General features: G+C 38.7%; 2 protein-coding genes across 2 annotated transcripts in view; one reads left to right on the top strand and one right to left on the bottom strand.

The window, feature by feature from the left end:
- col9a1a (collagen, type IX, alpha 1a) overlaps positions 1-22,595 on the bottom strand; it is a 24,141-nt gene that overhangs the window by 1,158 nt on the left and 388 nt on the right. Inside the window, exons 2-31 of the mRNA XM_035660873.1 lie at positions 21,990-22,064; positions 21,272-21,310; positions 21,135-21,197; positions 19,100-19,153; positions 18,900-18,935; positions 18,042-18,065; positions 17,240-17,293; positions 16,857-16,910; positions 16,741-16,773; positions 16,072-16,128; positions 15,901-15,954; positions 15,679-15,732; positions 15,483-15,536; positions 14,954-15,007; positions 14,824-14,877; positions 14,481-14,534; positions 14,139-14,192; positions 13,928-13,981; positions 13,776-13,820; positions 13,591-13,644; positions 13,335-13,388; positions 12,827-12,880; positions 10,322-10,393; positions 9,269-9,304; positions 9,117-9,161; positions 8,855-8,887; positions 7,430-7,576; positions 7,080-7,134; positions 6,276-6,464; positions 5,350-5,427 (exon numbers count right to left, since the gene is read on the bottom strand). Of these exons, the coding sequence (XP_035516766.1) occupies positions 5,350-5,427; positions 6,276-6,464; positions 7,080-7,134; positions 7,430-7,576; positions 8,855-8,887; positions 9,117-9,161; positions 9,269-9,304; positions 10,322-10,393; positions 12,827-12,880; positions 13,335-13,388; positions 13,591-13,644; positions 13,776-13,820; positions 13,928-13,981; positions 14,139-14,192; positions 14,481-14,534; positions 14,824-14,877; positions 14,954-15,007; positions 15,483-15,536; positions 15,679-15,732; positions 15,901-15,954; positions 16,072-16,128; positions 16,741-16,773; positions 16,857-16,910; positions 17,240-17,293; positions 18,042-18,065; positions 18,900-18,935; positions 19,100-19,153; positions 21,135-21,197; positions 21,272-21,310; positions 21,990-22,064 (1,783 nt within the window). The remainder of the gene's footprint in view (positions 1-5,349; positions 5,428-6,275; positions 6,465-7,079; positions 7,135-7,429; positions 7,577-8,854; positions 8,888-9,116; positions 9,162-9,268; positions 9,305-10,321; positions 10,394-12,826; positions 12,881-13,334; positions 13,389-13,590; positions 13,645-13,775; positions 13,821-13,927; positions 13,982-14,138; positions 14,193-14,480; positions 14,535-14,823; positions 14,878-14,953; positions 15,008-15,482; positions 15,537-15,678; positions 15,733-15,900; positions 15,955-16,071; positions 16,129-16,740; positions 16,774-16,856; positions 16,911-17,239; positions 17,294-18,041; positions 18,066-18,899; positions 18,936-19,099; positions 19,154-21,134; positions 21,198-21,271; positions 21,311-21,989; positions 22,065-22,595) is intronic.
- Positions 194-3,330, top strand: LOC118327497 (splicing factor U2AF 65 kDa subunit-like; the record flags this gene model as incomplete). The annotated part of the gene is given in 2 exon segments (XM_035660874.1): positions 194-3,052; positions 3,304-3,330. A coding segment is annotated over 1 exon segment (162 nt), but the record flags the coding sequence as incomplete, so codon positions are not given.

The following is a 22,595-nucleotide window of genomic DNA, read 5'->3' as shown; positions in this document are numbered from 1 at the left end:
CTGATGGGTTTTAAGAGGTTTAATACATCGAGATAATTTCTATAAAATCCAGACCAGGCCTCTATTGGAGACACACCGGGCTTTTAAAAGAGACCTGCGTCTGTTAGGGACTCTGCTTTTATTGGAAGTTTTACGGTATGAATCCTCCGACGGTGAAAACATGTTTTATTTCCTCGTTGTTTTGTTCTCCGCAGGCGTCGTCTCCACAGTCGTTCCCGATTCCCCCCACAAACTGTTTATAGGAGGGCTGCCCAACTACCTTAACGATGACCAGGTATTTACCCGCAGACAGACTGAACGGGTGCACTCGTGTTTCCTCTTTTTTTTCTCTCACTTGCTGAGTCACACTTTTTGAATAAAACGTTGCACAAAAAAAATATGTTTTTACATTTCTTTATGACATGAAACAATCTTCTTAGAGAAGTAATAAAAGCTGTTTATCAGAGCCAGAAACAGGACGTGACCCCGTAGCATAAAACATAAATACCTTCATATTTAATGTATTAATATGTATCTGATTTAAATAAGCTCTTATTTTGCCTCAACAAACATTAATCATATCATGTCATTAATCATATATGATGAGTATGATCTAAGTAAACTGCGTATACCTTTCTCATGTAAAGCATACTGATTAAAGAAAGGTAAGCAAAGTCCAGTATATTTACACAACAGGCTGATGAACTGTATTTATCTCTGTGTGATATTTAGGCCTGAATGTTGTTGCTGCATATTCATTATGAGTCAGTATTGTCAAAGAAAAAGTCCACCTTAAGAAACCTTCTGCTAACAGTGGTAGTGGTTCTGGATTGTTTTAATTAGTTTAAATTAGTTGTAAAACCTTCTTTTTATAGCGACTTAAAATCAAACTGATCACAAAAACATTAAAATATAAATTAGTGTGACAAGAAAATGATGGTTTTGTTCTAACCAACCAAACCACTGGAGGCAAAGACTCCTAGCCAATCAGAACCAGAGCAGTGCAGGTCATGACTTCGCCATCCTGGGAAGAAATAAAAATACTTTAGTGGGTATTTTTCAGCCTTTTCTTACATTTTAGGGACCAAACGATTAATAAATTGAATGAAAAAGCAGATTAATTGACAGTGAAAGTAATAATTGTAAGAGAGAGATGCTGACGTTAAAAAAAACGTCACTTAGAAACATCAGAGAGCACTGACAAGTAAAGTTCAGTTTATCACAATTATTTAAAAAACAAACACGAAGAGATATATCAAACGAATAAAATAGGTTCTTTAAACTTCCAAATATCAATATCCCAGTATTGGTTGGGTTATACTCTTATTTAATTTATTTTTATTTTACCTTTATTTAACCAGATAAGTCAATTGAAAACCAATTTTCATTTACAGTGACGACCTGGCCGAGAGGCAGCGACAGGAGGCGAGTCGATAGTAAAACATAATACAGCTAATGCAGAAATCAATACAGTTAAACAGGGTTAAAACAGCACAATATATACAATATTTATATGTATATATTCATAAATATTGTATAAACACAACAGAGATCAAAGTGCTGTATTTAAAAGCAGGTGCAGTGATCAGAAACTAACATGTACTGAGTTATTAATGGAGGATGATGGAATAAGCAGTTTTAGAGACTTTTGTTTGAAACTTGTTGTCCCACTTTGCATCCAGTTAGTTTGGGCCCAGTTTTAGGAAGGAATTATGGGTAAAATCAGGCACCTAAAGAGGAAGTTGGAGCACATAAAGTAGGGCTGTGACATTATAATGAAGTTCTTTAGAGGTGACCTGGTATCCGAATCTTATTCTCTTTAAAGTTGTTATTCTAAAACTGATCATTCCCAAAATAATCAGTCACTAAAGTCACTAAAACTCCAGAAATCCATTGATTATTTTTAAGGAGTCAGAACTAAAAGAACAAGTGGACTTTTTCTTTGATAAACATCCAAACTCAGAGTGAGTATCTGCTGATTAACAGGCCGTCACGAGTCTAATACCTCCACAGTAACTGTGCTCAGGTGAGCAGAGGGTGTAAAGTTCCTCTGATTCGCACTGAATTTGATCCTAACTGTCCGTTCTGTGTCACTCACAGCTTACAGAGCACCTGATGTATATTATTCACTGACTTTTATATATATATATTCATTTATTTTTAATACTTGCAGTCACTGCCACTGCGTTGATACTCACAGCTCTTTCATTTTTGTTCCCCCACTTTGTCCCCAGCTAGGGGCCTGTAAGATCGTTAAGTCTGCGCTCATAATTTGTTCAGTAGTACTCATCTACTGCTGCCATGCCAACATGTAACACAAGGCAAGTAAGACATTCTGGTCCTCACACGGATACACTCCTAGCCAGCAAGGCTCCCTTACTGGCTGCTTTCTTTCTACCCATCATGCTTTTGGAGCGCGTTTTAGGACCCCCGGGATTTTGGGTTAAGGCCAGGATTCATTAAGACTTTGGGGATTGTTGTTGTTGTTGTTGATGGTGGTTGGTTTTGTTTGTTGGGGGAGGGGTGGGGGTGTGTATTCAGCTTTTAATGTAAAGGTAAGAAAGGTTTTTTTTTTGCCTGTAGCCGGCAAAAATACAATAAAGAGTTACACTTTTTACCTTTAACGTAGGCACAACTACAGCTCTGAATATGAGCTTATTATTATTCTTTCACTATAATTTAAACGTCTCAATAATAGTATGTAGTTATTGTGTTGTTCCCCTCATGCAGCCCAGATACACACCATTAAACGCTTCAAAAGAACATTTTTTTATGCACAGTCTCTCCTGTAAACTGCACAAACGACTATTTAATTGCGCACATTTTCTTTGTTTTCCAGTAATCCTGTTATTAGTTATTCTGTGATGGTTTATAATTCACTCTGTAGGTTTACTGCGCGTTCACTACGAGCCATCGCCCTCACATCCTGTCGTCTGACTCTTTTCTGCAGGTAAAGGAGCTCTTGACGTCATTCGGGCCCCTCAAAGCGTTCAACCTAGTGAAGGACAGTGCCACGTCACTGTCGAAAGGTTACGCCTTTTGCGAATACGTCGACGTCAGCGCCACCGATCAGGTGAGTTTCTGTTCAAGTTCAAAGACCTTTATTTGTCCCAACAACACGAACGACGGCAGCAGCAGAGGGAGAGACGCACGGATAAAAAGGGGGGAACAGCCGGGGATGAAAGAGAGAGAGAGACGTGATGTTTGTTTTACAGTTCAGGTAGTTCTGAGAGAAGCAAACTAGCAAATATAAGTCAGTAAAAGATTTATGAAACTGTCTCAGGGTGTTTATAGATTGAGTCCTTTGTGTGTTTCCTCTGTCAGGCAGTCGCTGGGCTCAATGGGATGCAACTGGGCGACAAAAAGCTGATAGTCCAAAGGGCGAGCGTGGGAGCTAAAAACGCCAATCCTGTGAGTAACGACCATCAGTATCCAACCAGCGCCCTCTTACATACACTGTATTATTATTACAATCATAAAACTAGTCTGTAAATCACTGTGGCCCTGAGAGATAAACATAACTTAAAGATCTCCTGCAGACGCGTATTAAGACGTATATATTAATTATCTGCTCGAAACTATTTAAATTTCCACATTAAAACATCCAGAATCTATGAAATGTTCACATTTTGTTCATTTCTAAAGTCTCCTACTGTAAAGTCCATCCTCAGTGTCTGACTGGTGGATCTCACTGTTTAAGTACTGTGCTGGACTTGAGCTCTCAGGGCCACCGTACTAAATGAAAGGCGTCCAGATAATAGATGATGAAGAACACAGATTTCATCCTTCAAACCACAGGAACAGCTGAAGGATTCTGCTTCCACATTAACGACCTGAGCTCAGAAACACCTTTAAAGAAAAGTACATTGTATTATATAAATGTTTTTATGCAACTTATGGTTAGAAATCCTATAAACAAACACTTTATTCTCCACTGTGAGCTACAGTTTAAAGACTCGATGGCAGATGGAGGGAGCGAAAGGTCGACGGAGAGATTATGTTTATCCGGAGGGAGGGGGGCAGGAAGCAGGAGGCCTTATGGGAAATGTATTTTGTTCCTGCAGACCTCCATCATAGAGACCCCGGTGACGCTGCAGGTCCCCGGGCTCCAGAGGCTGCAGAACTCCGGCATGCCCACGGAGGTGCTGTGCCTTCTCAACATGGTGATGCCCGAGGAACTGGTGGACGACGAGGACTACGAGGAGATCCTGGAGGACATCCGCGAGGAGTGCTGCAAGTACGGCAGCGTCCGCTCCATCGAGATCCCCCGACCCGTTGACGGCGTGGAGGTCCCCGGCTGCGGAAAGGTGGTTCATTAACTAAATTAACTAACATAACTTTCAGTCTTAATTTAAACGGGTTAGTTATGTATAAAAAAAAACCCTGTACAGTTGTTATTTATGGGGAAATGAGCTACAGGGAGTAAAACAAGGCTGTAAACATGTTTATTTCAGCTGTAAAGACATTTTAACGTGAGCCCTTATGGAGATTGACTCACTGTTGGAGCCAGCCTCTAGTGGCCGTTAGAGGAACTGCAGGGTTTGTTACTTCCACGTTGGCTTCATTTGCAGCCATGGAGGTTAGCGTTTGGTGTTGACCCATTTAATCGGAACCGCTGTGTTGTCTGAATATTTCCCTACTATCTAAGCGTCCAACAATGTTCAGTTCAAGAGTTTGTATCAGAAACTCTCCGCAGAGGCTCAGCATGAGAAACTTATGTCTCCACACATTTATTTCAAGATGGAGTGCATGAGCAGAAAGAACGCAGCCAGAAAGTAATCAGGTTACATTTGTTAAATACAGGGGAACTAAAAGGTCTCTGTGGAGCATCACCACACAGTGTGATGTGTGTGTAACACCACTGCAAGGAAACACATAAAAATATTCAACAGATCCCACCTTGGGCTTGTAGAGAATATCTGTTTTTGTTAAAACGTATTGGCCTAAGTATAAAACCTCAAATATGAATCTTACTTAGGTAAAGTTCTTGTACGGCTGCTTATGTTTTACAACATCTTTTGTTAAATGGAAAAATATGCTTATATTTTTTAAGTAAGGTAAAAATAAAACGATGAATGCACCATTCAGCTCAACCAAAATGATTGCCATTTTCTTCCTTGAGTTGGAAATGTTTCTTTTTTCTTTACCATGACACAAAGTTGTATTAGAGACGAAAGAAAATAGCTTTTATTTTTAATTAATTTGAAAATGGTGCAGATATTTTGCCTGAAGTGTATTATACGCACCCCTCTGATCATAAACAATAAATGCTTTTACATGCCGTTCAGTGAATAACGCAGAGCTCACCAGACTCATAAACTGAGGACATTTGTCCTAAAATCAGATATCTGAGCCATGCTTGTCATTTACCTGGCAGACCGGGGGCACCTGGTGCTCCTTTGGGTCCTCTCTCTGTGGGTCCTCTGTCCCCTCTGTCACCCTGGTCACCTGCAGAGAGGAAACGTAATTATCACCAAGAGGATACACATAATTGAAGTTACCATATTTAGTTGAAGTTCATGCCCAGACTTCACACCTCATCTGTTCCTTCATTAACATTAACATGAACTTGATTGGTCCCTGAGGGGGAAGTGGGTCACTGCTGCTTCATTAACTTATTTAAAGATGTACAGATGATTAGAGCCCACAAATGTTCAAGTGTTTGACTTTCACAAGATCAGATTTAAAAATGTGTTTTTATTATTTCCTACGGATGCTCCAGTTTCAGTCCCTACAGTGCAAATCTGCACCGATTGTAAAGTGACTGAAAGAGAAGAGAGTGACAAAGAAACTGTGTTTAATATGGATCAGTTATGTCTGGCTGACAACCCGATCAGCTTAATTATTGGGTAGATTCAATGCATCCTTAGTTTTAATCCTGATCATGGTTTCCCTGGATCCCTGGTGCCACAAGTTTGAGCTCCTCTAATGACCTCTGCAGGATGCAGCGTACATGGAAGTCAAGTCAGGAAAACTTTCAACTTCTCTCTAGAAATACAAAGTCCAAGAAGTTTGTCTAAGTCAGTAATACATTTCAACTGTTCTTGGTGAAGAAATGTAAAAAAATATTATTCCTTTATGATGATATTAAAGCTTCAGTGTGTAACATTTAGGAGCATCTATTGGTAGAAATATATAAAGAACTATAACATAATGTTTCATTAGTGTATAATCACCTGAAAATAAGAATCATTATGTTTTTGTTTTTGTGATACCTTTATATCTACAGACAAACTCTCATTCATTTATTCATTCATTCATTCATATGATCGTAGAACTGCTACTCTGAACCTCACCTTTGGGTCCTTTGCGACCCATTAGCCCTGATGGACCTTTCAGACCAGGAAGTCCTCGTGATCCAGTGTGTCCGGGGAAACCGTTCTCTCCGGAGGGGCCTGGAGGTCCAGGTGGGCCGGGAGGACCGGGTAGCCCAGAGATGCCTGACTCAGGCCTGCTCAGGCTAGCTGCTAGCTGGGCCAGCTGCTCTGTGACACAGGAGGACACACTTGACATTTATATTTATAAGATGACATTCAGTCCAGAGCAACTTTAAAGATTCAGGGCATGAATGTTTACAGCTTCTATCGGGGACATCTGTGTGTTTATGTCTGATTATATAACAGTTACTATTATATATTACTGCATTAATGTTTAAGTAGGAGCTATTTCTGACTGTTTTATAGAGCTTCAACTAATGATTTCTTTTCATCATGGATTGAGCTTATTTTCTTTGATTCATATATTTAGTGTTACCAGCCGAGCTTTTGCGGTCAGGAAACTGTACAGGCTGAGATCAAACTGGAGGGCTGAGTTGGAAGATGGGTGTGGTCCAACCCAGAGTACACATGTAATAATGTAGTAATGACTACTGAGTAGTCATGTCAAAAATGTCAAAAGACGTGGAGTATTTTTATACCCTGATAGTAACACAATATATATTATATATCAGCTTGTTCTAACTGTTCTTATCTGCTTCTTTTTCTTGTGGTTGAAATTCTTGATAAGGAAATATAACATTATTGAGTTTATGAGTTGAGCTTCATGGTCTAACAATTAGGAAAGATAGAGAGATTAAGGGTACGAAGATGACAAACACTTACCTTGCATTACCCTCATGCAGACTTGTTTGATGTGTGTATCAGTTGGTGTTTTTCCCTGAGCAAACACAGATTGTTGACAGTGATGAGCCATGAGTTCATACAGCAGTGTGTATGGGCAAACATCACATGGGAACGTGGCCCTGAGGTGTTGCCCTTAAATATATTTATATCCATAAAAATCCTCCCAAAACATTCAGTAATTTCTGACGAATATTAGAAAAACTCTACCAGAACTTTAAAATTAGGCCCTGGTTTAAAATAATTGTCCTTCAGTGCAATAAGCAGCTCTGATTCAGCAGAAAACTGCAGCACAATCGTTTACAGATTAATAATATATATATATCTCTCACCGCTGGTCCCTGTGTCCCCGGCAGGCCTGGCACCCCCATATCGCCCTGCATGCCTCGTGGTCCTGGTTGGCCAGACTTGCCCTCTTTCCCTTGCTGTCCTCGGCTGCCCTCAGGTCCTTTATTTCCTGTCTCTCCCGGTGGGCCTGTCTGCAATCAACAGCAGCAGGGAGACAGCAACATTCAGGATGACTCGATTACAACAGATAGGAACTAAAACACACAGTGAGAGGTGGAAAACTAAAATTAGATTTATTCTTTTGTTAGATGAGATCAGTGACAAGGCAACCTATAAGAGAGCTGTGTTTATTCATATAAAAAAGGCCTCCTCCTCATTCAGGAGCTGCTATTGTTTGACTGTCTTGTGTGTTTCCCCTTTCACGCAGGTATTATCGCTCCCTGCTGGTCAGAGGAATTATTTGTATTTTCTATCAGAAGTCAATTGGCAGGTCATATAGTTCACAAAATGAAAAATATGAAATATATATAGATATAATATGAAGTGAAGACTGGTGAATTTTGACTGAATTGTTGCTTGTAGTGAAGGCAAGTGTTGAAAACACAGAACACACAGCCGACCTGTCCTCTAAAAGCCTTAAGGAAGCTTTCAATTTTATACACACTCATAATGTGTTTATAATGTGGGAAACAGACTGAATTATAGGGTCAAATTCCTCCACACGAATATTTTAATATTATTTAATACAAGAGCTCTGTTTGTGTTTGACTCATCTGTCCGAATGTCACCAGTTAACATGGTCACTCTTTAAACCAAAACACCGGTAGTGCCTCACAAATGTCGAAACAAACTGATAAATTTTTATATTTTTTATACTGATATCTAATATGAGTGAAGATTCAGCAACTGCATTTCTTATTTCTAGCCTAAAATGTGTTCAGAAACAGATTTTGGTGGACTGCTAAAATGAAATTTAAAGTTTAAAAGTTAAAGTTTACTCAGCTTACTCCATACTGAACTCTACTACTTATGCTCGACTCTCATTGGTTTACAGAAGAGGGGCTTTAGGAGGAAGGACTGCAGTTACACCCTTCTCCAAATGTGTCGGAGCAACACAGACTGGTTAAAATACGACCCCTCACGTTTTCCTTGTGCAGAAATGTCCTAACCCAAAATACTGTCCCTCCACTGACTACCTCCATCACAGCTGAGGGACTCACATCAGATGAGAAAACATATGATTTGCCATGAAAAAAAACAGAAATCTAATTTGAGTCTCCTTAGCCTGCAGACTGAACATAGGCTCCTGTAGCTGCTTCACAGTTAAAGTTAACTGCAGTGAAGCACCTGATAATTATCCCCAGGATGTAAACAACAGTGACAATGAACAAAAAAGGACATTATGAGAATCATCCCGTCAGCTGAAGAGTTGTGATTAGGTTATGATTCCTTTGTTTAGGTGAACATACCGATCCTTTCTCTCCGGGTTCTCCTTCTTCACCCTGTAAGAGAGAAGTCACATAAATAACGGCAAGGCTGCAGAAAGTTGCATCCAACACTTGTAGCAACAGTGATGCAGCAGATTAAGACTGTAGAAAAACTATGATTCCTCACAACAAAACAGACTTTTTTAGACTTTCCAGAACTTCACCCTTGTAGTTTCACACTGATTGACTGATCAACAGACAAATACTGCTGTATTAAGGTCAAACGCAGTAGTCGATCACTCACCAGGTCTCCGCGGTCTCCCGGTGTTCCTTCAGCACCTGCACCACCCTAAAATAAAGATGCATGACAGATTTTTGGCTCTTTGTGTGCTCCGACTCAACACTGTAATCTGTAGTTTTAATAGCAGGTGTAATATTACAACTTATGAAACATACCTGCTCTCCCTTTGGACCATCAAGACCCACGGCACCCTGAGGAAAAAAATAACATAATGAATATTTTATCATCAAAACTACTAAATTAAATCCAATTTGACTGATTTGTTTTTTTGTTTTTTTTTCGTAGCCCTGGTCTGGATTTGATCCTAGCTTGTACAATTAAACGTTTACTTTATTCTTTTGTACTTTCATATTTGCTTTATTTGACTAATTTGAGCATGGAACTGGACAATGGCTCATATTTCATGTTGGTATTTGGTATTAATGAGATTCATTTTTAAACCAAAGTTTTTTGGCCACTTGGAGGCAGTAACACGTGCTTTTTTACACATCCAGCTGTAAAGGTCCAATATTCACTCTCTTTTAGCTTTGTGTTTTGGTCTCTATAAACTCCTGAGGGAAATATCTGGCTCTTTAGCTGCTAAATGCTCCACTGTGTTCACCAGCTTGTGTCTGTGTCTGTCTGCTGTTTGCTGCAGAGCAGGTAGTGAATTGTGGGTTTTTAGAGGCTCTTCACTAAAACCAGTTGCTACGGCCAAAAACGAAGCTATGAGAGCAGTAAGAGTACGAGAGTTAATTTGAGAGTTGACAGATGTGACAAATGGGCTTCTCTATAACCTGCGTAAGCAAAGTTTTTCATGCTCAGTATCTTTTAGGAATCAAAGAAGGAAGGAAGCAGCTGTTGAGGACAATCAGGTTTAAATATTGTGCAGCACAATCGTTTACAGATTAATAATATATATATATATATATATTGTGATGATTCAATCTTCAATTTCATTGTGTTCACTGATGTAGGTGACTGTTAGCTTTGTACCACTTTTTAAAGGGGACAATTTATACCTTTTGACATTCCCACCACACAAATTCAGCCTTAGACATTTCTAATCAGAACAAACAACAACATAACATCAGTATGCTTAACCAGAGTGAGGCATTTTAACTAGACTGCAGCAGTACATTTTGATCTGGCACCTGCTGACATTTTGGCTGCTGTTGTCACATCGCTTCATTTTAAATGTGTATTTTTCATGTGTTTTCATCTCTTACCCTGTCGCCCTTCTGGCCACGATAACCAGCAGGCCCAGGAAGTCCAGGAAGGCCCGGATCCCCTTTGCTCCCCTGTTAAAACACAGACAAAAAAGAAATAGTTAAATACACAGAATCATAACACAAGGCCGACTGTGTGGAGCCTAAAAAAGTTACCTCCCCCACCTTAAACCTGACCACATTCACAGAAAAAATAAAAACATTTCCAGCTTCACATCATCTGAAAGGTGAGGAAGACCCCCGCCAACCACCCGCCCACCATCACATGTTTCTGGGTGTGTGTGGGTACTGATTGTGGTGTACAGCGGGGCGACGGGTCTCAGGCATTCCTGGGGAACAGAGGGCTCTTTCAGGGCTTCTCAGCTTCTTTTCCTGCCCTGAATCCCCCCCTGAGCTGCAGAAAAACCCCTTGGGCCTTCAGATTTGTGTAACAAGGGGCCATTCATGCCCGCTCACCGGCAGATTAGAGACTGAACTGCAGGGACAGAAGTTTATAAGGACCTGACACTCTTTAATAAAAGCATGGCACTAGGCTTCACTTTCCAGATACAGGGTTTATCTTGGTGAATGATCCTCGTGTTGAATAATACGTTCAGGGCAGGAGAGAGTATTTATGAACACTGATTGCTTGCTTTGTATGTCAAGGCCCTGATCTCTCAGTTTGATAGAGTCCAGGTTTGCAGCAGGTCTCAGCAGAAAGGTTCAGCTGGTAGTCTGAACAGTCGATCACATTTTGATTATGTTTTCATATTTTCAACCTGATTTAACTTCATCAAATCCACTTTTCACTGTTTCTCCATCAATCCATGGTCTCAGTATTACCATAATCCTGTTGTTTTCCTCTCAGGTTTAATTAGTTCTTTCAAAAGAGGAATGTTTTTAACCCTGTTGGTTGTGTTTGCCTGCCAGCAGGAGATCTCAGAAGCTCAAAAGACCTTTGGGACTGACAGGATTTGACCACCATAATAATGAAAATGATAATGATGTGTTATCATTTACTAAATCCATAGTTGTGAAACCAACAAAGTAAGAGAGTCAATCCCAAATCCTGTATAAGTAGGCTTAAGGAATACATTTATTTGACATGTTTCCAAATTATTCACTTTTTAATTAATACAGCCCTCATATTTACCACCAAGTGGCCTTTAATGGTATTATACATGAGCTTTTCTTGACTTCATGAATGCAATAAAGTATCAGTAGTTTCTTTCTTGTTTAAACATAACATATACCACAATTTAATATAGACATTTATTTGAAAGAATCAAGGTATAGCATTCAATCCCTCTCTTACATTTGAGCCACCGATTTTATCATAATCAGTTGCTGAAATCTTCATACATGTCTTCATAACATCCAGAATACACTACTATGATACACTAAAACAGCAACAAAAGGTTGATCCAACATGCAGCTGACAGGAAGTTTGATCATATAACAGTACTGATATGTCTGCACTGGCTACCTGCTGATTCCAAAACCCTCCATCTCACCTATAAGTCTTTAAACGGACTCACTCCCTCATATGTCTCCAGCCTCATACTCCATCACGTCCTTTACATTCCCATTATGCCAGCTACATAAGTATTCCTCAATCTTATAAGAACGTATTTGGTGTGTAAGCATTTGCCTCCAAGTATCTTTCAATCTTATCATTTAATATTGTATGTTTTCCTCTTGTAGTTGTTTCAATTGACTTCTAACTGATGTTTGGAGTACCTCAGGGTTCTGCACTTGGGCCACACCCTTTCTGAATAGTTCTTGAGACTTTTCTGTGAAAATATAGTGTACAGTATGTAACTGTGACTGATGATTTCCTACCTTATATATGACACTATTACGTTTACACAGATAATTAACATACATACATATCCTCTGAACATTTTCTAGAAACAAATTAATTTCTGTCTGTTACAAATCTTGCTGTAAAATTGCAAGATATTCAGAGACTTTCTTTTATATTTGTTAATTTCCCTCTCACTATAAATAATTTATATTTAATATCGTACTTGTTGACTTTCTCCTAATTTCATGCAGAGCACCTCTTCTTCTGAGTACCTTGTTCTTTTAGTCGCCACGTCTTCTCTTTCTTGCTCACTATCCACCATATTAATTGGATGTATAATTATGTGAACATTGCTAGCACACACTCTCTTAATTCAAACTTTAACCTGTAATGTATAAAATACAAAGACTCATCAATGTCCGGCCCATTTTAAATAGGAGAAGAACAATCTCCTGCAGATTGTTTTTACAACCTTTTTTTTATCCTTTCCAATTCTGATCTGACTTTTCCCTTATTCTGTACACATGAGAACAAACACTACAAACTACTAATGAACTTTGTGTGACTCTGTTTCCAGCTGTTGTTCAACTGTCCCACTGTATCTATGGCCAACTCTACTGTCACCTCCACCTGTACAGCTGTACTTCCTGTGTGATTTCACTCTCTGACAGTGTGTGTGGTGCGGTGTCAAGGTGTTAGACTCTCTCTGTAGGTCTTACCCTGGCTCCTGGTAGTCCTGCAGGCCCTTCATTCCCTCTTGGCCCTCGTTCACCCTAAAATAAAGAAAATAAAAGGTAGAATCTGAATAGAAAACACAAATAGATCCTTTAATGTATCAAAGTGCAATGGAAAGGAATATTTTTAATCCAGAGCTGCACATGATTTATAGTTTTTAGATATGAATGTTTAATTTTCAATGCAGTTATTAGAATTGTTTTACCCCATATTAAGTATCCAGGAAATGTATTATATTAACAGCCTTGCATTATTTGTCTTTTATGGCTGTTATCTTATTTTCTTTCACGCTGTATTTTCTGTGCCAGTTTTTGGAAAGTGTATCTCCTCCTGGACATAAAATAACTGCACTATTCTGCATTATCAGCCTGTGCCTGTGTCAGGGCTAGGGTTACATTCAGATCTACTTTAGGACAGCAGGTGTCCAATCAGGATGAGTAACTATAACTGTATCCTGCTGCTTTAAGTGAAATGTAGATGCAGCTGACTCACTGTTCCTCCTCTGGGGCCAACAGGTCCCACCTCTCCCTGCTCGCCACGTTCGCCCTGGAAACAAATAAGACATCAGATCAGATCATTATTAGAGCTCCAGAAGAAAAGACACATCAGTGGCATCCATTTTTATTTTGAGTTGAGGAAATTTCCGAAGATACTTAATGACGTTTAGAGGGCTTTTACATACTTACTCTGAGGCTTTATAATTAAATTAACTTCATCACAATACTATTTCAACTTGCTTTAAACTTACTTGTTTCCCCGGAGACCCCATCAGTCCTACAACACCAGGATCACCTGTGACACCCTGGTGGCAAAGAGAGCAAAACAGTACAGTTTATTTTACTATACATTAACAATCTAGCCATCAGTAACACTAGTAGTATAAATATCTTGTATACAATATTGTATAAACTGTTGCACAAGTTCTGATCATACCTTCACACCACTGACTCCTTTTTGGCCGTAAGCACCTGGCAAACCCTAAATGAGGAAAAAAGGTATCAAACATGATATCTGAGCTCAAAATGTCCAATCTTAAACTGTTAGTCATAATTTAAGGTTGATTTTGGGTCGGAGGTCACACTTACAGGAAGTCCTTGTGGGCCAGCATCACCTGGAGCCCCACTTTTCCCTGGAAGACCCTAAAAATAACAGAAACAAACTGTCACACAAATTGTCTTTCCAGACTTGTCTAAAGATTCAGACTGTAGTCTTTCTCTCTTAGAGCATATTTCTCAAATCTCTTTGTGGAAACAAACACACACTACTTTAAAATGTTACAAAATAGATTGTAGTTACCTTGGACCCCGGCAGCCCGGGTATTCCCTCACGGCCATCTGGACCAGGGAGGCCCTGTTAATGGGAAAGATGTGAGGTTTACATAATTAATTATACAAATGTGTCTCTCTTTAAATGAATCAACCACTCACAACTAAATTATAGTGTTTAAAAACAAAAACTATATTAATATATTTTCACCCAGCATCTTAAAGGTTATATATATAAGATTTAAACTATTAATAAAGCAGGTTTTGTCAATGAGATGCTAGTCTAGTAGTAGTGAACTTCATATATATAACCTTTAAAGTGTGGCATATAATACAGTAAGATGGAAACATTTGGTAGTGAAGCAGTGCTCACAGGCTCTCCCTTTGGCCCTGGTACTCCTCTGATTCCAGGTGGGCCTCGATCTCCCTACAAAGAAAGAAAGAAGGAAACAGAAACAAGTTAAACTCATGAGATATAACACAAATAACATTGACAAAAATGTCAAGGTAATAAAAAACAAGTTAAACAAGTATTTTTATGCAGTTTCATAAAATCAGTTCTTATATTTCCAGGAAACAGGATTTAATAAGACATTAAATAACTGGTATAGAAATCAGTGTAATCTTTCTCAATGTAAAATGTGAACTACAGCTTTACAGCTGCTAAATGTTGTTCCTGTTGTTGTTTTTGGTCTGATTTGTGTTTAAAATCTTACCTGGACTCCATTTGGCCCGAGCTCACCTATGGCTCCTCTTTGGCCTGGATCGCCCTAAAAAAATGTCTTTATTTAGCAGTTTGTCTCAATAACAATGGTCAACAGAGGCGATACAAAGACTGGTACTCACTGGGGCTCCCTGGATTCCCCGAGGACCTCCATCACCAGATTTTCCACGAAGTCCCTGTTTGTGACGGGAAATTAACGTAGTCAGAAAAACATCCATTTTAATGTGTATTTTTAAAATTTGAAATAATATACACCAGCAAAGACAATCAAACTGTAAAAAAATAAAATAAACAAATGTGTACATGTTTTTTATTTGTTTTTGTTTTTTTATATTTCCTTAGATTTTAATAAACTTTTATTTTTAAATTTCTTTGTTGGAGGTTTAAGAGGTTGGCCATCATGTGTCTTGTCCTGATTGGATAATTCATAGTCAGACATTTTATGGTGTCTATATATCATTGACTGTATATATAGACAGATGACATTACAGATGGCAAAAAGTGGAGCCAAAACATATTGATCGCTCCCTGGTGGCTGGCTGCAGCATAGGTCATAATGCCTTAGATAAGGTTGGTTTTAATTCATTATTTGATGTTATAAAAAGGGGGTTTGACTTCATGAGTAAATCTGTTAGTGTTGTGACTTCTTACCCTGTCACCTTTGGAGCCCATTATTCCTGGGAGGCCTCTTGATCCACCTGGACCCTAAAATTACTCAGCGGATTGAGGAAAAGAGGCAGACATGTCCCATGTTAATATGTTTTACTGCGAGGATTTATCTCATTGCAAGAAGCAGGCATTAATGGGAAGGGAACTTTCATAGAGAGAGAATGGTGAAATATTTTACTGGTAGTCCTTGAGCTCCGACTTCACCCAGCAGTCCTTGATCGCCCTCCTCTCCCTGAAAGAGAACGTAATTTCGAGCTGTGATATCTGGAAGTCTCTACAGCTTGTGGATAAATTACTTTCAACACACACTGTTCTCACTCAAGAAAAAGGTCTTTGCATGCTATCTGTTGCGGGAATAGATCGTAGATGTTGCACACAGTGTGAAAGGAGAGGATGTTACCTTGTGTCCTTGTCTTCCGGGCTCACCAGATTCACCTTTAACCCCTTTGTGGCCCTACAGGCAGGAACAACAAGTTAAATGTATCTATAAAATGTGTTTAGCAAATCAGAAGAAAGACATCAGTGTAAAAAGAGAGAAAATAATATCAGCATCAGTAAAAATGTCACTTACTTTCATGCCGGGGAGACCAGTATGTCCAGTCAGACCAGAGGGGCAGGCAGTGGGACACTGAAAAACACAACAGCCTATTTGAGGTCATGGAAGAGCCCCGCCACTAGTGGGCTCCACTGACAGATTTTTTCCTGTTTAGGGAACTTTTTATACAATTCTCTGTCTATAATATATATTTTTTTTATATTTGTTAACAATCATAAAGACTTAATAAGCTTCTTTTTTTGAAAAATTCAGCGTTTTTTTGTCGCTGATGCTTGTCCATTGCTCTATTAGACACTTTATATTTACTTTTCTTCACAGAAATAAACCAGAGGTAGCAGCCTGCTGTGTATATTTTTTAAGTTTTCTTACACCCCTTACAATCAAGAAGGCCTTGAGACCCCCCCATGAACCTTTGGCGACCCCTAGTGGTTATCCCGACTCCTGGGTTGGGAGCCACTGCCCTAAAGTAAAAAATCTAAAATGTAAGATGCTTTTAACTTTTAATAATTATATGCTAAATATTGTGGAGCATTGTCAGCCATGTTTCTATTCTGTAGAACAACAGCAGACTGGCTCATGTAAATGTAAACATCATATCAAGTCTTTGTGTTTTTATATAAAGTTATATTTGTAAAGGCAAAAAGCAGTTTTATTGAAATAATTCTACACTGGGATCAAACTTACCAGGTCCTCGCCTTGATACACGCCTGGAGGACCCTGGGGGAAAAATAACACAATGTCTTTGAGCTTAAATAAACTTTAAATAATTAATTTTGACTTTCATAAGCGTTGATATTTACCCTCGGCCCAGCAGCACCAGGAGGACCCACTTGACCTCTCTTGCCTCTCGCCCCCTGTGAGAGATAGAGGAGTTATTATTAATACAGCGTACACGGACAATAATCTTGAATCTTAATGCAGCATCAACAGCTACAAGACCAAACAAGACCATCAGATTATCTATTTCGATAGTTATTCTTAATGTCTGCCACCTGGTTGAAATAAGGCGGTGGAAACACTACCGCTTATGTCCACAGGGGGCGCCAGAATCAACACAAAATGGAAGTTGCTTGTTGCTGCTTTAATGTTTAAGTTCTTGGGACATTTATAAATACATTTATTGATGAAGTTTATGATATTAGCTTGAGTGTAACAACCTGTACATAATGATAATTATACTCACAGCTGGTCCAACTTTGCCGAGTTCACCTGGCAGTCCGTCGGTACCAGGAATACCCTGTTAACAAACAGCAAAAAATTTCTTCTGATGAGCAATCTGTTGAAATAAAGACTCTAATATACACATATATATATAACATATTTTATTAATCATATAAAACTGGTCTACATGCTGTGACACATAGCCAAGTGAAAGAGTAACTTGAGTAACTGTGATGTCACAGAGAGGTCAGTGAAGCTGCTCAGTTTGGTGTTAATTTCCACTTTATGTGAATATAATAGTAAGTACACAGGAGAAACAAAGTCTAATCATAACTTGGTGTTATATTGAATCCAAGAAAATCTAATCTTATTTTCAGTGGTGGAAAGTGACTAAGTACATTTGCTAAAGTAATATACTTAAGTATAATTTTGAGGTACTTATACTTTAGTTGGATTATCTCCATGTTCTGTTTTATACCTCTATTCTACTACAGTTGAAAAGCAAATATTGTACTTTTTACCCTTTTTTTAAATTTAATAACTTTAGTTAATAGTTTATTTCCAGATTCAGATTAATAATACAAAACATAATCAACAAATAATACAAAGTATTACGTAATTAAAAAAGTATTACAGTCTAAATTTAATACTGATGCCTCTATGTGACCTACATAAACAAGACCATCAGCTAGAAGACAGAATATATTTTTATATAAATAAAATTGACTTACTTGACTATGTTTAGGTCAACCATGCCAACCTGAACTGACTGTGTTAACCCTGACAGCATACAGTGTATAAAGTGTGATAATGTGGATACTCACATCAAGCCCATCAGGTCCTACACCCTGTGAGAGAAAACCCGTAGATCATTTCAGACTGATTGTTCAACAGAGATCAATAAAGACAAGCGCAGTGTTGTTACTGCTGAAATAGAGAGCTAAATTCATCACCAACAGAGTGTAGTTTATGCAATGTAAATAATAAATAATATGTAAGACTGGTGATACTTCAATATAAATTTTTTTTGCATGCATTTGCTATGTCATGATATATATATAGATATTAGAAAAAATCCTTTTAATATCAATACCATATTAGAGGGGTCGCCGCCTGCAAGAAGACCACTTAAGCTGAATTACATAACTTATTTAACAGCATTTACTAAAAACCAAACAGGATTAAAACAACATAGCAACCAAACATCACGGATGAGTTCATCACCAACTCATCACCGACTAAATGATATCTTTCCAGTAGCAACTTAAAGAGTAACTTCTGTTTATCACAATTTGGGTCTTATATCCTTTTAATATGACAATGTTTTACACCATATTACTGAGCAGTAATAATATGTACTACTACTACTGAGCTAAACATTAAAGTATATATAGAGGCAGTCAGGCGTAAACTCGGATTGATTAAGACCAACATACAGAATTGACTAAAAAGACTAATACAGTTTTTCTTCCGATCATATAAGTTCTTCACTAAGGGGTTTATAATCAATAAAAAATAAGTATACATTATATTATTGTGCATTTCATCCTTCACTGTGTGTCCCAACACCTAATAAAGCAAATATTTACATAACTTTCATGCAGGTTTATACAGAATCTGCACTTCTGTTTAAATCTGTTAAACATAAATGCAATGTACTTCAGGTTAATATTTGTACTCACAGGCTCCCCAGAAGGCCCACGTGACCCAGGATCTCCCTGAAAACAAACAAGAACAGAAATGTTAAATCAGAAATATCGGAGTACAACAGGGAAGAGCAGTATTTATTTACAGATACTCAGAGTTCAGCCCAGCAGAGTTTGAGTATTAGCACTGAAGATTCAACAGAAATTATATAGAAATGAATCGATAATAAACTTACTTTAGGCCCTTCTAGTCCCGGTGCGCCTGGATCTCCAGGAGGTCCAACAGGTCCCTACAAAGATAACACAGAATCAGTCAGTTAAGGTTCAAGTTAATAATTCTGATAGAGTTTATCACTTTATAATTTCATTATAAATTTGTATTTATTTATTAATAATTTTCATAGTTTTGGCCTTTGATTCTTACAGTTATGATAATTGGACTCACCAAGTAATAAAACAACACACTACAACAAAGCCAGATAGGACAACAAACACAAAGACAATCACATTATCTAAACCGCATATTTTAGTTCTTCTACCCGACCTGAACCCAACAGACGCCAGCAAAGTATTTGTCTTGGGCCATTTTGTTGCACAAAGCTTTGGGTTCTAGTCTTTCTCTCTCTCTCTGTGTCCATGTGTGTCATGTGCTGCAGTTGCATAATGAGAGGTAGGAAGAGTGAATAGGTTAAACTATCAACCAGTTATGAAGGAAACTAAACAAAAATATAGCTCCTGTCTCAAGGTTTGACTGCACCAGTTGGGTTCAGTCGGATCAAGTCTTAAAGACCTGAACGCTGGCTGGCTTTGCAAGTAAACCCGAACAGTAATGCACCCAAAATATTGTTAATAATTCCTAATTACACATAAAACTGTGTGTGCATCCACACAACCACGGCAAGTATTAAAGTAATAAATATATATAAATAAAAACATCTGACTAATCTACTGGTTTCTTTACAACACGTCTGACCATCTTACTGCCCGTGTTTCTCACAGCAGTTCCAACTCTACCAGAGGTGGGACCAAGTCATTGTTATTCAAGTCCCAAATTAATCTCTAGTCTTTGCACTCAAGTACCAAGTCCTAAACTTTGAGTTTTGAATCTATGCACCAAATATAATGTCCTTTTAACACCTGGCACTTAATGTGATGTTAGTTCCTGATGGTTCTGTCCTGCAACTTGATGGGATGCTGTTGGTTGTGGATCTTACTGGGAATGAATAGCCTTAAGGTTGGTTGTTTCAGGAAAATGAAGGGAAACTTTTTCAAGCCTAAGTGAAGTCACGAGTCATTAGTGTTCAAAGTCCGAGTCGAGTTTTAAGCCTTTTTTGATTTTGTCAAGTTGATGCCACACCTCTACTTTCTTCAGTTCTTTAGCTCCTCCCCTCACCTGCCTCACCCATAAATAACCCTTTAAAACACTCTCCCTCTGGTCAAAGGCATCAGCACACAAAACGAGCCGAAGACACATAAAATCAGCCAATCACAGCAAATGGTAACCCTCAGATAATCAGTATATCCATTTATGATGATGTTGTGTTGGTTTCTAATATTTCCTAACAACCAAAACACAGCCTGTCTTCCTGCTTCATCACATTCTGGTCTGTTAGGTGTTGCCTAGAAGCTGGTTCTCTCTCCACATCTTCCTCAAAGTATGACTGGTACAAGTGTTGGTGTAGTTTCAACTTTTTTCTCTGTTTTAGTCCAAATGAAACTCATGAATCTGCCGGTCTGTTCTCAGCACCGTCACCACAGCGGACAGCAAACACACTGAGTCCATTCTGCGCCACCTTTCCCAGCCTACGCTTCTCTCCTGTCAGCCATCTCTGGGCAGCCGATCCCCCCTGCACACCCCTCGACCTCACACAAAAAGACCCCTGTTTCTGTCAGGAAGCTACTCGAGACTCTACCCTAAATAGCCAGATTGATTTATTCAAGGAACGTTTGTTTTTTTTTCCTCCACACTTAGTGGAGGCCAAGACAAACTGCTCACACAGCAGCAGATCTGAATATCTCAACTCCTCCGGCTCAGATCTTACAGACATTCAATACATCCTCTTGTTGGAGACTTTAACCTGGAGGGTAAAAACTCTCATCCACTGGATTAAAGAAGCCAGTGGATTCGAAATTCAAGAGAATCTTTTGATATTTTTTGCAGTTTTTTTAAAGAGATGAGCCTGTCAGAGCAGCTGTAAAATGTGTCTGGTAGATGAACGTTCAACCAGGTCTGTGCTACACTCCACTGTGTCAACATGTTGTTTCACTTACATCAGCGCCTGGAAGGCCTGCAGCTCCAGGAGTGCCGTCTTTGCCGTTATCACCATCAGGGCCCTGGAAGCAGAAGTTCAAAGTCAGCATCCATTATACATTTTCTTTATCTACGGAGGAATTAAAAGTCCACTCACTGGTCCGCCGTCCACTGTGGCGTCTTCTCCTCTGTCGCCCTGAAGATACAAGACGAAGATGATCAGATGGTGATCATACATGTGTTTAATTCACACATGATGGATATTTTGTAGCCTGATTCCAGTATATTATTAATATGTTTAGATGTTTGACTGCTTTTAGGCTAAACTACTTTACTTCAGAGTAAATGATTCAGGTAATATGCAGAAAACATAACGGAACAACCTTTTGTTTTTGGTGCAGTTGGGGGACACTTGAACTCATGATGTTTGTATTTCTAAAATCCTGACTATGGTCTTGTTGTTGCATATTCAAAAACTAACTTTTTTATAGTGCAAACACGATATAATATTTTATATATATGTAGTGCAGCATTAAATCTAGTTAAATTAAAACATACTTAAGTGACCTTACTGTAGTTTTATACAACAACAACTGCTCTGTTTTGTGTGACCAACTTTTTAAATCTGAGTGTAGAACATGGTTTTCAAAGTGTAACATTCCTGCTCACAGTGAAGGTGAATGTAGTCAGGATTAGGTCATGTGAGGAGCTTTTCATTTCCAAAGGACTTCATTGTAGAAACAGCTGCTGCTTTTTCTCCTTCTTGTTCAAAACAATGAAAACCTGCTTCACTGAGCTGATTAACCCAGAAATGAACTGACCCACATCTGAAACCTGAAGTTTATAACTGAGAAGAGATGAAACTGCGGACTCACATCAATGCCATCCACTCCGGGCACGCCAGACACTCCAGGCGGCCCCGGGGGGCCTCTGGGACCGACCGGGCCCCTCTGTAGAACAAACACGAAAAATCAGTTTTAACTTTTTTTTTCTCACTGAAATTAATCTCTAAATATCATCCAGTGCTGCTGCTGCTGGCTGTGGCGTGAAGGGCAGCTCACACAGACTCTCATTGTTTGGGTGATGTGAGGGGAAAGGTCATGAAACTGAACCTGGTTTTCCATTATAGTCCCATTATATCGCCTAAGTAACGGCATGTGTTCGGATTACTGCTTTCTGGACCTTATTGGTGCCAGGTGTGCACGCTGGGATAAATGGACCACAGTTTGGACCAGTTTTTAGATAAACTTCATCAAAAAATTGTAATCATACTTTAAATTCAGCCAATTTGAACGTCCACGTGCACCAAACTGACTTTATTAATAGCTCATACAATAACAATGTGTAATAGCAACATACATTGTTAAAGAAAATCCAATATACTACTATACTAAGCTCACAAATAGTGTTACACGAGTTCAAGAAGATTTAGTTAAAGTGCATTAACGTATATCTCATTACACAGTTAGTTTGGAGATAAC

The sequence above is a fragment of the Morone saxatilis genome, unplaced genomic scaffold (genome assembly GCF_004916995.1).
Source record: "Morone saxatilis isolate NCDOM2014 unplaced genomic scaffold, NCSU_SB_2.0 Contig17, whole genome shotgun sequence".
Taxonomy (NCBI): domain Eukaryota; kingdom Metazoa; phylum Chordata; class Actinopteri; family Moronidae; genus Morone; species Morone saxatilis.
The sequence above is the reverse complement of the archived record's forward strand: the minus strand, read 5'-3'. Positions and strand labels throughout refer to the sequence as shown.